General features: G+C 35.2%; 1 protein-coding gene across 1 annotated transcript; it reads left to right on the forward strand.

Moving 5' to 3' along the window:
• Positions 1–1,901: 1,901 nt before the first annotated feature.
• LOC142521150 (uncharacterized) lies at positions 1,902–15,662 on the forward strand. The gene is made up of 7 exons (XM_075624374.1): positions 1,902–2,242; positions 3,260–3,495; positions 4,534–5,206; positions 11,322–11,682; positions 12,191–12,285; positions 13,085–13,279; positions 14,893–15,662. Exons 1-7 carry the CDS (start codon positions 2,060–2,062, stop codon positions 15,517–15,519), a joined length of 2,370 nt encoding a protein of 789 aa, XP_075480489.1. The 5' UTR covers positions 1,902–2,059; the 3' UTR covers positions 15,520–15,662.
• Positions 15,663–16,199: the final 537 nt, after the last annotated feature.

Here is a 16,199-nt window from a genome sequence, read left to right on the forward strand (position 1 = left end):
TTGAAATGATAACATTTTTAAAAAATAAATATGGAGTTTACATGAAGACATGGACAAAAAAAAAATTGAAATGATAACATTTTTAAAAAATAAATATGGAGTTTATATATATATATATATTAGGTCTCTTGTGAGACGGTCTCGCGAATCTTTATCTGTGAGACGGGTCAACCTTACCGATATTTACAATAAAAAGTCATACTCTTAGCATAAAAATTAATATTTTTTCATGGATGACTTAAATAAGATATCTGTCTCACAAAATACGACTCGTAAGATCATTTCACACAAAATTTTGCCTATTATTTAATTTTGTACCCAATTAATTTTAAAACCATTATCCCAAGATCAACGTACTCTTCATTTACAATTCTCAAATTCCAATTTTTTCCAAGATAAAATTATATTTTAATATCAAAATAAATGTCAAATTACTGATTTAATAAATTTCAGTGTATCAGAAGAAAACAAACTTTATGTAATAATTAAATTCATTCAATGAGGACAGGTCGCAACATTTAAAATATTCATGTTATAATGCTAGCTGTAGAGTCCTACCTAAATAAGTCGGTTAGAAATAGTGGTATTTAAATTATATATATATATAAAACAAAAATTTGTGTGAGACGGTCTCACCGATTGTATTTTGTGAGACGGATCTCTTATTTGGTTCATCTATGAAAAATATTACTTTTTATGCTGAAAGTATTACTTTTTATTGTGAATATCGAGAGGGTTGACCTGTTTCACAGATAAAGATTTGTGAGACCGTCTCACAAGAAACTTACTCTATATTTAATTACAACAAAAATAATTATAAATATTTATATATCGTTACATCGGCATTTATAATTATGATATCGCGATTTTTTTTATCGATATGTGGCGAAATTTTGTTTTAAGTGAATTTACTCATTTTTTTTATAATTTTAAATTGAAATAACTTAGATAATACTCCATTCGTTTCGGTCCCTGGGGAAAAATTCTCCAAAAGTCTGGTAGAACAATGCACCTAACTCGTAAAAATACTTTTTGAGAATATAGAGTTTAATGTAGATAGAACTAGAGAGCATGACCAGGACTTGTTTTCGTGTCCAATTTTTCAAATATTTCTCCTAGTTATAAAAAACATGAGAAAACTTTCTTCATGCTTTCTTCTACGTCGACATGTCAGTTTTTCTTTTATCACATCATTATTTTTTGATTCACAAGTTAGTGTTCCGACGAAATAAGACTAAAAACCAACAAAACGTGAAGTTACAAAACTAAAACACAAATTTGACAAGATAAAGAACCAAACATTATAACTTAGTCAAAAAATTGTGCGAGACGGTCTCACGAATCGTATTTTGTGAGACAAATATTTTATTTAGGTCATCATGACAAAATATTATTTTTTATGCTAAGAGTATTACTTTTTATTATGAATATCGATAAGGTTGACCTGTCTCACATATAAAGATTTGTGAGACCGTGTCACAAGAGATCGACTCTATAACTTAAATGACTTAATTGAGTATTTTATAAAATTTATATGTCAGCCTTATAATCTATCAAAATATTTTGTATATCATTTGTAAATTTGAATATTAAATTTATAATATATTTTTAAAGTCATTCTATTATATTTTTTCAGTGTGAGAGATGAGTTTAATATAATTAATAAGTCTCATGTGAGATTGTTTTCGTAAGATAAATTGACTGAATCTATATTTACAATAAAATAATATATTTTTATATAAAAAACAATAATTTTCATTAATAAATCGAGTTGAATATATATCTCGTAAAATTAATTCGCGCTATTTCTTCGTCATATCAATGCCATTTCATTCTCACTTAGTATATTTTAAAAAATTCATTTTTATATGAAATCTTAGTTATCCATGTTCATGCGGCGGTTTGCACTTATTTTTAAAATAATAAATAATTGTTTGACTCGCTGTTATTCATTTCAAACCAGATCTGATTCAATAGATCGAGCTCTTCGAATCAATTGGTTTTGATAACGGGATTCGGTTGCGGTTTTCGGAGTGAATCACCAAGTGGTGGTGTAGCAATGGTTTTGCTTCTGCTGGCGGTTTTCGTTCTCGGAGCGGTTACCGTTGTCGCAATGGAGGCGGTGGGGCTCTGGATTTTTTTGCGCCGTTTGACTCGGAAAGTTGAGCGAGAAGAAATCAGGGCCAAGGATGCGGCGTCCGTTCTGTATGACGACCTCAGTTCATCTTTACATGAAAAGCAGGTGATCAATCATGGCAATTTGTGTTGTGTTTTTATTGGTGAATTGACTATTTATCTGTTTATCATCTTTAGATGTCGGGTTTATACAATTATGTGTCTGTGTCTCTAGGATGTAGTCGTTTCCGTTACTGTTTTGACTCTGAAACGAAGAATCATGAGGTGGAATATCAATCTTACTTGAATTAGAGTTAGGCGATTGTGCGATTATGATGAAAATGAAGCCGTATGTATGACGTATATGCGGAATGTGAATAAATGATGCGAACAGTTTATGGGGCTGATATTCAAGGTGGATTTGGCTTTGCGGCAAAGATATCGTGTTTTTTCTTGATTATCTTTCTGTTCAAATGCATTGTTCTAGTTCGTAAATATGCCTTTGCCCCTTGAAAAAATCTTTGTGGGAATGCTCTCCTACTTCCAAATTTTCTTTCCCATCACAGGGGATCATGTGTGTTGAAATTCAAGCGAATATTGGTTTAGCTATTAGGTTTATATCCATGCTGAAGACCCAACTTCTGTTACTCGATCTGAGGCAAGATTAACAGTCCATGGATGTCCCAACCTCGGCTTCATTGTTCATGGGATTTGATGGTTGACATCTTCCTTTCAACTGCACCAAAAACTGATTTTATTAATCTGATTTGTGCTAGTATATAATTTATTTTCTTGGGCTAGTTACGACACCTTGTTCGAAACAATTTGAGGCAATTGGTACGTCACAGACATGCCATTATGATAACAGTAAAGTTTTCCGTTTGAAATCTAGCAAAAACCATGGGATGGGGGAGTTACAGTAAAATTAGTTTATCATTCTTCTTTTAGTAACAAATTGTCACATCATAGTGTGCCCCTTTTGTTTGCATTATGTTCTTCGACTTCCTCTTAAACCTCTTATATCTATACTCGTGTCTGGCCTTCGCACTAGTTAGAAATTTTGCTGTGTAGAAAATTTCTAATTTTCTTTACCATATTTAACCTGTTTTCGTGTTCTTTTTCATTGAATTGTTACTTTGTCCAGGGGGCTCTATGGGTTTTAGAACAAGAAAAAGTTCCAAAATCTTGGTGTGATGGCAAATTGCCTGTGGAGCAAAGGCAGAGAAAAGATATCCTGGAGGTTTCACCTGTAAAAAAATATGCAAAACTTAAAGATCGTTGCCTGATTCTAACCGAGCCCGATGGTTCCCAGGCGAAGATTTCACTCAAGTGCTGCAAAATTGCTGCTGTTTCTGCAACAAGCTTGTCCTCAAAAAAATGGTGATTTTATTTTTTCTAGACACATTTCAATGAACTTAAAAATGTCTGATGACTCAGAACCTAGTCACATTGATACGACATCAGAACCTAGTCACATTGATACGACATTTGGTATATTATGTTGTGATTGTTATGCCTTTCCTTGTAGAGGATTAATGGGCATGTTGTTGGGTTTTTTATATTTTATTTCATTCAAAGAGTACCTTACTAATAATCAGTGAGTAGAATGTGTTCTGACTCAAAGGGGAAGAACAAAATTCTTGTTTTGATTATGAGTACAGTTATAATTTGGCTGGTTCTGAGCTCTTGGATGTTCTAGTTTCTGCTATTGAGTGCTTCAAGCAGTAATCCTTAAGAACTTGACATATTCCTGGTTTTTGAGCTAAAATATAGACAAGAAACATTTATACTTGCCAGTTTGCGAGAATTTACACCACACTGTTTTCTAATAAGGAGCTTAATCTAACCAAATAGATCATATAAGTGTTATAGACTCAAAAAAAATTCCTATAAATAGGTCAGCTATAGATTTTGAATATGACTATCGAACAATGAGTAAACCAACAAGACTCTTCCTCAGTGACATACTTTATAGGAAAATAAGACCCATTTCGTGGATAATACTGATCTTGGTTAAATTAATGGCTTGGCTTATCTAGTTATTGACTTGATGTTTTCTGCTTGTAAGGATTTTTATTTTGCCTCATGCCTTCAAGGATATGTGAGTTTGTTATCAGAAATCTAAGTGATGATAAGACTATATTCATGGCAATAATACAGTAAATAAAAAAGGATACAGTTTTCAGTTTTCTTAGGAGTTTATCTATCTTCATGGGTACTCTGAAATTATATCTATTTTTTCATGGGTCTCCAAAATAAAATTCTTCAACTTACTTTATTAGTTTCCTGGATCCCATTTGGATTGCAGAAATTTATTGTTCTGGAATTTTCAATTGACTTATATCTTCTTCTAATGTTTTATGTTTCAATTTCTGGAAGAGTTTGTAACTTAGATTAGTTTTCCTTTTCTTGTAACAGGGCTAAAAGGTACCCAATCAAATTGGAGAGCAAGGATTCAGTTGTATATAAGGGATATAACATAGTTTACCTATATCTTGAGACATCTTGGGAAAAGGAATCCTGGTGTAAAGCACTTCGTCTTGCTTCATGTGATGATGACGACAGAAATAGGTGGTTTTCCATTTTGAATGTGGAGTTTCAGAAATACCTAGCAGCACTAAATGTGGGATGCCCTTCGGTTTTGAGGCCCTCTGCAGGTTTCGGTGCTGAATTACTTGATAAGTCGGTAAAAGTTGACAATTCTTCATCAAAAGTTCGCCAGTTCCTGAAAAAACTTGCAAAGAAGGCTTCTAAAAAAGAGCAAGAATATAAACTTGGTGGCACTTCAATATCAGGCCACGAAGATAAAAAATTAAGTGTGAAATCTCGCTCATTCCAAGACTCGATTCTTTCCTATGGTTCACGAAAAGTTGCCTCAATAGAAAAGCCTCTGCATGTTTCTGTTGATGATACTTGTTTGTCATCATCAATTTCAACATCAACTGATTCAGGAAGCAGACACCATTTATCTGGAATATCTGATGCAGATTTTGATGAAGGAACAATGTGTTTGAACCTGTTAATTTCACGACTTTTCTTTGACATAAAAAATAATCCGAAGATTAAGGATTCAATGCAACAAAGGATACAGGTTTGTGATATCTATTTGTTCCTAGTTCCATATGCTGAAGCGCATTAGACCATGTTTGACAAAATGTGCCACAAGTTATACATCCATAATAATGTAAGAGCATATTTTAACTTGCATATAGAACGTGAAATTGCAGTTGATATCTCCGGTATCCGTTACATGATCTTGCTATTAAAGGATAATTATAGGTTATGAACATAGTGAGACTTATGAAAAATAGAAAGAATTTTGATTGAGTAATTGCGATTGTATAGCAAGTGTAAGTGTTTTCAACTGGTAATACAGATGGGAATCCAAGTACTGCTTGTATAGGTCATTTGTTTAAGTACTATAATCGGGTTCAATACCCTAAGATAAAAGAGTTGGTCAAATGCCAATTTAATACATAATTAATTAAAACGCAGAGGAAGACAATGAATTCTGCATATTGCTAATGAATACGATGTTACGTCATTTATAGATTACAGCAGGAAGCACTCCCATAAATTAAGGAGACAAGAAAATATTATCGTATCATTCTAAAAGTATAAAATATCCTATCAAATCTTTTAATTCTATCTCAATCGATATTTGCAATATAGACACTTAAAATCTTTTCTATAAACACTTAAAATCTTTTCTACACTCCCCTTCAAACTTGACTATGAATGTTGATGAGGCCAAGTTTGCCAATAAGAATCTCAAGAGTTTGTTCAGTTAATCCCTTTGTAAGAAGATCTGCAAGTTGGTGGGATGTAGGCACATATTCAATACAAAGGATGCCTTTGTCCACTTTTTCCCTAATGAAGTGTCTATCTACTTCAACATGCTTGGTTCGGTCATGGTGAATTGGATTGTGAGCTATGCTGATTGTTGACTTATTATCACAATACAGTTTCATAGGACCTTCAAACTGAATCTTTAACTTGTCCATCACCTTTTTTTATCCTGATCAGTTTGCATACCCATGAGCCATAACCCTAGATTCTGTTTCACCACTGTTTCTTGCAACAACCGACTGTTTTTTGCTTCGTCATGTTACTAAATTCCCCCATATCATCGTACACTACCTAGAGGTTGACTTTCAATCATTGATGGAGCCGGCCCAATCTGCATCGGTGAAAGCGTTCACACTTCGATCATTAGTCTTTGCAAAAATTAATAGTCTCCCAAGAGTTTGCTTCAAGTATCTCAAGATTCGATATACTACATTGAAGTGACCTTGACATGGTGAATGCATGAATTGGCTTACTAAGCTTACTACAAAGGCAATATCAGGACGAGTGTGTGAGAGATAGATGAGTTTTCCTACTAGGCGTTGATAACTTCCTTTGTCCACTGGTCTTCATTCAATAAGTTTTGCTTTATCTCCCAATTCAATTGGGATTTGCTTGGCTTGCATTCCAACATACCTGTTTCTTGTAATAGATCTAATGTGTATTTTCTTTGGAAACTGAGATACCCTGTTTGCTTATAGCAATTTCCATTCTCAAGAAATACCGCAGGGCTCCGAGATCTTTAATTTCGAATTCTCTTGCCATCATCTTGATTTTCTCCATTTCTTCACCGTAATTTCCCGTTAGAATGATGTCATCGACATAGGCTATAAAAATGATGATGCTTCCCTTTGTAGACGGTTTGATAAAGAGTGTGTGATCGTCTTGTCCTTGAATGTATCGGATCCCCTTTATTATTTTGGAGAATCTGTCAAACCGTGCACAAGGAGGCTGTTTCATTCCATATAGTGATTTTTTGAGCTTACACACTGTTTTTACCCCTATTTCTTCAAATCCTGGAGGCTGAATCATATAAACTTCTTCATCGAGTTCCCCATCTAGAAATACATTTTTTTTATCAATTTGATGCAGAAGCCATTCAAGTTTTGCTGCCAGAGATAAAAGTATTCTGATAATATTCAATTTGGCAACCTGAACGAAAGTCTCGGTGTAATCAATCTCATACGTTTGAGTGAAGCTTATATCTTTTAACAGAACCATCTGCTTTATCTTGACTATGAAGACCCGTTTGCAGCCCACGTTATTTTTTCCTGGAGGTAATTCTACCAAGCTCCAGGTAGTTTTGTTTCAAGGCACACATTTCTTTGAGAACTGCAATTTTCCACTCAGGGATGGATAATGTCTCCATGATAGACCTGAGAATCAATATATTGGTTATTTTCAAGGTAAAGTCACGAAATTAAGGTAAGAGATTATAATATGACACAAACTTGGAGATAGGATGCTTGGTACACGATCTTACATCTTTTCTTACTGCAATTGGTACGTCAAGATCAAGAACAATACTTGATTTTTCTAGAGGCTGATGATATACCACCGGTTCCTCTTCCTGACTTTAACAAGGATTCACAAGTTCTCTATCAGTTTGAGGTTTGACTATTCATGAATATACTTGAATTTCTTGCTGACTCCTTGAAACTCCCCCTGTTTTCGATTCTTCATTGTGATTTGGATTGGAATAATTGTTTGCAGTTGAAGTATCATGGGTTTGAGGGTGATCACACGAATAAATGACTGTGGGAATAACTGTGTTATGGATAGTAGTATCAAGTAGGGGAAGAGTGTCCCAAGAACAACGAGCTTCGTCATGAATGGATTATTCCCTCCTTAAAGTGAAGTTGAGGGAAAATAGGGAGTGTCTTCGAAAAAGTTACATTGCATGAGACATGTTTTTTTGGTGCAAGGACAATAATAACAATAACCTTTCTGAGTTGGAGAGTACCCGAGGAAAACATTTTTAAAGCTCGAGGATCAAGTTTACTGCGATGATGAGCGTGAACGTGTACAAACACTGTGCGGCCAAATTTTTTAAAGGTAGGTTATGGGATCGGGAAAGATGTGGATATGTATTTTGGAGGAGAGAGAGAGGTATTTGAAAAAAGAGTGAGCGACTTGGAAGGCGATTTATGAGGTAGGCAGCTGTAAGGATGGCATCCCCCGACAAATATTTTGGGACGTTCATGGTAAACATGAAGGAACAAGCTACTTCCAAGAGGTGACGGTTCGTCCTTTCAAAAACTCCATTTTGTTGGGAGTATCCACACATGAACTTTGGTGTATAATTCCGTGTTCCAACAAATAGTTTCCTAAGGTTGAGTTAAAATATTCTTTTCCATTATTAGTGCGAAGAGTGCAAATATTGGTTTGGAATTGGGTTTGTATCATTTTGTGAAAGGCTTTAAATGTTTGGCTAGTTTCAAATTTGTCACGGAGAAGATAAACCCACATAACCAGTGTATGATCATCAATGAAAGTGAGAAACCATTTTTTCATGGGACGTGGTGCTTTGTGATGGCCCCTACATGTCATCGTGAATTAAAGTAAATGGGGCATAAGGAAGGAGTATATGGGATAGGAGAAAATAAGAATGAGCACGCCTAGCTAACTTACAATTTTCACATTGGAATGAATTAGGAGTTTTATTACTAAACAAAGATGGAACACAAGCTTTAAATAGGAAAAACTAGGATGGCCAAGTTTGTAATGCCATGACATTATTTTCCTGTCAATAGAATTGGAATAAGCAAAACATCAAGGACCGTGGACTGCCTAATGAAGTATCCTAAGTAGTAGAGTCCCATATCAAGTGTGATTTTGCTAACAGAGATCAAATTGCATTTCAAAGCAGGGACATGAAAAACAGATCTGAGAGTAATATGTGGAGATAATTGGATATTGCCAATGCCAGCAACCATAGTTAAAAGACCCATAAGCAATTTTCACAGTGGTTCGACGAGAACAAGGAAAATATGAACAAAATAAACGGGAATCACTTGTCATATGATCCGAGGCCCCCAAATCAATGATCCAAGGGTCTGTAATAGGAGTAAATGAAGACGAAGGAATTTACCAGATTGAGTAACTGAGCATGACCCGTTCATGGTAAACATGAAGGAACAAGCTACTTCCAAGAGGTGACGGTTCGTCCTTTCAAAAACTCCATTTTGTTGGGAGTATCCACACATGAACTTTGGTGTATAATTCCGTGTTCCAACAAATAGTTTCCTAAGGTTGAGTTAAAATATTCTTTTCCATTATTAGTGCGAAGAGTGCAAATATTGGTTTGGAATTGGGTTTGTATCATTTTGTGAAAGGCTTTAAATGTTTGGCTAGTTTCAAATTTGTCACGGAGAAGATAAACCCACATAACCAGTGTATGATCATCAATGAAAGTGAGAAACCATTTTTTCATGGGACGTGGTGCTTTGTGATGGCCCCTACATGTCATCGTGAATTAAAGTAAATGGGGCATAAGGAAGGAGTATATGGGATAGGAGAAAATAAGAATGAGCACGCCTAGCTAACTTACAATTTTCACATTGGAATGAATTAGGAGTTTTATTACTAAACAAAGATGGAACACAAGCTTTAAATAGGAAAAACTAGGATGGCCAAGTTTGTAATGCCATGACATTATTTTCCTGTCAATAGAATTGGAATAAGCAAAACATCAAGGACCGTGGACTGCCTAATGAAGTATCCTAAGTAGTAGAGTCCCATATCAAGTGTGATTTTGCTAACAGAGATCAAATTGCATTTCAAAGCAGGGACATGAAAAACAGATCTGAGAGTAATATGTGGAGATAATTGGATATTGCCAATGCCAGCAACCATAGTTAAAAGACCCATAAGCAATTTTCACAGTGGTTCGACGAGAACAAGGAAAATATGAACAAAATAAACGGGAATCACTTGTCATATGATCCGAGGCCCCCAAATCAATGATCCAAGGGTCTGTAATAGGAGTAAATGAAGACGAAGGAATTTACCAGATTGAGTAACTGAGCATGACCCGATCGTGGAGCTGGATGGAGGATTTATCGACCCCTAAATGATGAGCCGGCAGTATTCCTCGATCTGAGCAATCTGCTATTTGCTAAATGGGGCAGAGACACCAGCTGGACTAGTGTTCTCTTGGCTGGATTGAGTGTGAAATCCTCGGCCATCAGATTTTTTCCGAGGTTGCCAATTAGCTGGTTTACCATAGATGTCCCAGCACTTGTCTTTTGTATGGCCTGGTTTGTTACAGTGTTCACACCAAGACGTTTGCTTGATCGTGTTCCTTGTGCAGGCTGTTTGTTGGACACTAAAGCCGATGCTTCAGGGGCTGACAGAGGTGGATATATATCATCAGTAAGCATCACCTTGCGGCGAACTTCCTCACGTCGAACTTCTGCAAATGCATCTTCGGGAAAGGGGAAAGGATAATGGGCAACAGTCCTGCAACGAACATCGTCTAGTTTTCGATTAAGGTCAGCCAGAAAATCGAACACCCTTTCTTTTTCAAGATTTTTTCTGGATTTGGTGCTGCACATAACACAGGTGGATTGATCATCAAGAAAAAGGTCCAACTCCTGCCACAGATCTTGAATTTCAGCGAAATATTGGTTTACAGATTTTGATCCTTGTTTCATTTTTTTGAGCTTGGACCGAATTTCAATTATTTGAGATGCATTTCCGAGACCCGAGTACATGCTAGGGGCTGCGTCCCAAACATCTTTTTCTGTCTGGAACCATAGATAGCGATGGCTTATCTGTTGCTGACAGCCACTTTCGAGGAATCAGAGGAATCACACTTTCTTGAATCTGTCGACATGGTTGTACCAGATGTGAAATAACTGAGTGAAAAAGCCTCAGGCTCTCGGTACCATAAAAACGCGGAGGAAGACGTTGAATTCTGCATATTATTGATGGATATTATGTTACATCATTTATAGATTGCAGTATGAAGCAATCTCATTAATTAAGGAAACAAGAAAATATTATCGTATCATTCTAAAAGTATAAAATATCCTATCAAATCTTCTAATTCTATCTCAATCGATATTTAAAAAATATAGACAATTAAAATCTTTTCTATAAACACTTAAAATATTTTCTACATTGATTCAACAAGAACACCTGTTGATTTGAGTGGCAAGGGGTTTAGTTATGAAAACAGAAAATATTTGGGTTCTTATTTGTTTTTTCCTTTATCATGAGTTTAAAATTGTTCCATCAAAAAATTAGGACGTTACTTTGAAAGGTATGTATTCATGCAGTTCATACACTGATGCTAAAATTAGTCTATGAGTATGTTTCGTGTATGTGACTAATTTTTGTACCATGCAATGCTATAGAAAGCATTATCCAACATGCGAATGCCCAATTACATCGGTGAAGTCACATGTACAGCTATGGATCCTGGTACTCTGCCTCCACGAATTCTTGCTATGAGGGTCCATCCCTCAAATATGACTGAGATGTGGGCCTTGGAAATTGATGTAGATTATTTAGGAGGCACAATTCTTAATTTTGAGACAAGGCTTAAAGTTCGAGAACTGGAATTGGAAGGAGAAAAAATGCAGTTGGAGACAAATGAGGTTGGTGATGTCACATCTGGTATCCTTGCAGATTTTGAAAGTATTGGAGAACAACTGAAGCATTCTGAAGAGGTGATGGATGAAGCAAAACAAAAAGATGAAGCAAAACCTGGGCCAGGTGGTTTTGTTAATTCAGTGCAGTTTGACTTGTGTTGTATCATATGACGTACTATGCTATGCTGAACAATGATGACAATTGAGTTATCTTGTGACCATATTGATAGTTACTCCAAAATTATTGAAACACATATAAGTTTTTTGAAAGAAGCATGAGTTTTGAATGTGTTCGTTAATTGTGGCCTAGCATCTTATTGGTCAATTTTTGGGTACCTGAAAATCCAGCCCTGCGTTTAAAATAATTTATAGACCCTACACCTTCTCTCAATTGTTGGTTCGATGCTGTACTAGAGGTCAACTGAGCTGAATTGTTAAATGTCTTTTCCTTAGACAGTATCATAATTGACTTGGAGCATAATAAGAAATAGAATCTTTTTGTCATCTGAATTAACAGTTTTGTTAAATGTTGTTTCCTTAAACTGTATCATAATCGTCTTGGGCTTTCGTCGAAGGTATTTTGTTTACTTTTCTCACCATTTGTCATTTATATTACCTTTAAAAATTCACAGGTGAGAATGACAATCCCAAAAGTATTCAAAATGTATCATCTCAAACGTCTAGATGGAAGTCTATGCTGCATTCTATCGCCAGACAGGTCTCACAGGTCTGTAAATGCCTCCTTTCTTCTGTAGGTGTTTCATCCATCAATCAATCAATTTCATGTTGAAACGGACCTGCTATTATGTTTAGATACATGGCATTAGACTGTAGCCAATGCGTTTTCTCTTCCTTAAGATTTCATCATGCGGTGTATACTTGGTGAATTTGTGGGTCCAGCGCGCCTCGGTTTGGTGGAATTCAATTTTGGGCTACTTGCAATATTTGAAATTCCCCATAAATTTTTCGTTTAACTCGAAAGAGATTGTGAAAATGTGATGGAGCAAGTTTATTAAAAAATTAGATTTGTTTAATTTATTATATCCAGATTTCGATGATCAGATTGATCATAATAGCTTAATTCCAACTATTCATGTTCAAATATTTATAATCCTTTTTAATCAGTCACTAAATATGTGCTAATAGAATATAGTAGAAATTGATTTCAGATTATATCAGATTCATTGCCTGTCATAGTCTTATTTAACAAGTATGCCTGCTCTACAAGAGGCTATATGACTTATTTTGTTCACTTCATCCATCCGGTGTTTAATAAAGAAATGATTCATTAATGTTTGCCTTTTGGCTGGCCTTTTTGAACACTATCCTCAAACTATGGGGGTTTTGGTAGTTTGGTATTCCAGGAGATGCACAAATGTGGTCTTTTGGACAATTCTGTTGTCATTTAGTTCCTTTAACCTCCATAGTTTGGGGATAGTGTCACAAATGCTTGTTTCTACGAAGCCATGAATTGCAACAAAATGTGGAATTTCGTCTCTATCTTTATTATTCTTTATTGGGTGAAGGTTCCTATCTCATTAAGGATCAAGATTTCTTCTCTTCGTGGAACCATGCGACTGTACGTGAAGCCTCCACCGTCAGATCAAATTTGGTTTGGGTTCACATCTATGCCTGATATTGATTTTAACTTGGATTCTTCTGTTGGAGACCGCAAAATCACAAGTGGGCACCTTGCCCTGTTGCTGATTAGTCGATTTAAGGTCAGATTTTTGTTTGCTAATAATATTTCTTTATTGTCTTATCTCTACGTGTAACTATTTTCATAAATGTAAATTTTCGTGTATCTTGTGGTAACTTTCTCACTTATTTTTATAGTTTCTCCAATTTCCTTATCATACCTATTTATCCAAATCCAAAAACTTGAACGTTCCACTTGTTGTACATATGGTGGTTCATATTTCATTTAAAAATTATATTTTGCTTGAGGGCCACTTTTTTTAAACATCACGTATTGCCTTTGGCTCTGTTGCCCATTTTGGCATGGAATAGAAAAAGCAGTGAGATGGACCTTGCATCTGGCATGGAATGACGAATATATGGCGAGTATTATATACAAAATATAATAAATGAACACGGGAAAGATTTAGAAAAAAAACCATAGATTTGTTACCCTCATGTATCAACACCTTAATTATCATTCTTCTTTCACAAGTGGTAAATTGATTAATCAACATGATTATTGAGTTTTCAGTGATATTGATAATACGTGATTCCCAAGATGAAATATTGTATGATTTTGTTCGGTCTCGTCAATACACTTAGCCAAACGAGCATTTTTTCTTATATTAATATTATATCGTTGAATTTACGTTAGATTAACACTGTAAGCAACACAAGCACGGAAATGGAATATTTTCATGGGTACTGGAGTTCATTAATTGATATCTTATAGGAATTATACAGATGTATTTTTTAAATTGTTTCAGCACACATACTTTCACTACATTTGATGTTTAATGGTTCAATAGCGTAAATAAATAATTTGGATAATAGTTGCAATAATATATGTTTTGCTATTTTTTACATTTTATTTGTTTGACAAAAAATATGCATGGAACGGTAATGAACTGTACATGATGGTGTTATGGAAGTGACTTGGTCATCTTGGCAATATCTACCATGATCTTTCATCCAAACCATTATTCGTACCACTTGAAATTTGACATTCCTTTTCAAGTACATGTTCTCCACCCAATCTAAGAGTTGAAGTCATAGCATTATTATTGTTATAGTAGCATATGCTGAATCTCCAAACGGTTTGAAATACTCTGTTGGGTACAATAATTGTCTCTGCTTGGTAGAACAATCAAAACGTGGTGTTTGAGCTGTTGTACGATTTAAAATATTTGAATGCACAATTACATTTGCTATAACTTTTAGTAAAGCGATAACACTCGGTCCTACAATTGATACTAGAGTCAAATTCACGGGTTCGATTCTCATTGATTGCAAAAAGTGCAATTATTGGGAGGATTATTGTTGGATGCAATAATTGTCTCTGTTGGGTAGATCAATCGAAACATGGTGCTCGAGCTGTTGTACGGTTTAAAAGATTTGAGTTGCACAATTAGCACCAGCTATAGATTTTGGTAAAGTAGCAAAAGTTCGGTCTTACAGATTTCATCTTGATCCGAGTAAAATCATGGAGATTTATGCATCAATATGTACATGTCATGCGCTTGTTTGCCACTGAGCACTTTTCTTGATCTTCTATATGCATCACTAAAATAATGGGAGTTAGCTTTCCCTGGATTAGTTTGATTTTCCCACGATCATCAGGAATCCGAGACTTATCTCCACATCTTTCTTTCAGGTGGCTATTCGTGAAACCTTGGTTCTTCCTAACCGTGAGAGTCTTGGCGTTCCTTGGATGTTAGCCGAGAAAGATGACTGGGTCCCTAGGAATGTCGCTCCATTCATTTGGTATAAAAATAATCAAGATTCTGTTACTGATAGCACAAAACGAGAAGTACCGAGCTTCCAATCTGGGGAAGCAACACACAACGTAGAAGCCAATCATGGAATTCCCCCTAGATCAGAAACCAACATGGAAAAATCAAAAAATGTTGGTCATGTCCCAGCAACAACTAGTAAATCTGTGGAACCTCTTGCAGCTTCATCAAGCCCCATGCACGACTTGACAGCGAAAGATAGTTCTTACGAAGAACTTAAAGCCCCTCTAGTTAAAAATGATAGACTGCAAGGTTTTGTTCCTCAGAGCATAGAAGATAAGCCAGATGCTCTTATGTCCCAATCACATGAGTTTTTAGAGGGACAACATATTCATAACACAGAAGAAGATGATACAAGACCTAGAAGATTTGGTACAAAAGAGCGAATGCTTGGGTTAGGTAAGAAAATGGGGGAAAAACTTGAGGTGAGGAGGCGTCACATCGAAGAGAAGGGCCGAAATTTCGTGGAGAGAATGAGGGCACCATGAGGATGAAGTTTAAGATCCTAAATGCAATTGCTGGCTGGCCCGCTTTGAGATCGAGCTGTTCAAATTTAGCTTCTTGAATAGTGAATGGCGCAAAAGAAAAGCCTTTGATCTTAAGAGATGCTCCATCAAACTTGTATAGCACCGACTACAGTGTTTTTTTTTAGCAATGGATGACTTAGATATCACTAGAGTTTTCTTTCTTGGTCCTTGGCATGTGATTGATATGATATTATACAAGGAATCATAATTTCCTCCATTTTTTCATGTTGAATACTGGTATAATAAGGAGCCTTGTAAAAATCAAGGATACCCGAAGTTTTGCTTAGCATTTGGATCGAGTACTCTACGCTGCTAAGTTGGTGGAGACAGAGAAAAGAGTAACTCCATTTTTTTTAATATCACTAGCATGAGTACTAATTATATGATAAAAATTAAAAAATTGATTTTCTAAAAAAATAATTTGAATCATTTTGTTATTAATTTTATTTTAATTTTTTGTTATATTAGACGAATAAATTAATCAAGAACTTATAAAATTTACTTTCCAATTTTTTGTCAAATTAAAATACAAGTTGTTAATTTTATGTTATGTAATAAATTATAATTAGCACAATATATAGAACCAAATGAATCGGAACAAATTTTTTAAAAATATATATCAAACCATCACGTATAAGGCA

This window comes from Primulina tabacum, chromosome 12, assembly GCF_025594145.1.
Source record: "Primulina tabacum isolate GXHZ01 chromosome 12, ASM2559414v2, whole genome shotgun sequence".
NCBI classification, from domain to species: domain Eukaryota; kingdom Viridiplantae; phylum Streptophyta; class Magnoliopsida; order Lamiales; family Gesneriaceae; genus Primulina; species Primulina tabacum.

Bases quoted from the DNA above. Each gene is read 5' to 3' on its own strand.
- LOC142521150 (XM_075624374.1), top strand. From the start codon at position 2,060: ATGGTTTTGCTTCTGCTGGCGGTTTTCGTTCTCGGAGCGGTTACCGTT. The intron at 5,207-11,321 runs GTTTGTGATATC...GCAATGCTATAG, and splicing joins CAATGCAACAAAGGATACAG to AAAGCATTATCCAACATGCG. The intron at 11,683-12,190 runs GTGGTTTTGTTA...AAAAATTCACAG, and splicing joins TGAAGCAAAACCTGGGCCAG to GTGAGAATGACAATCCCAAA.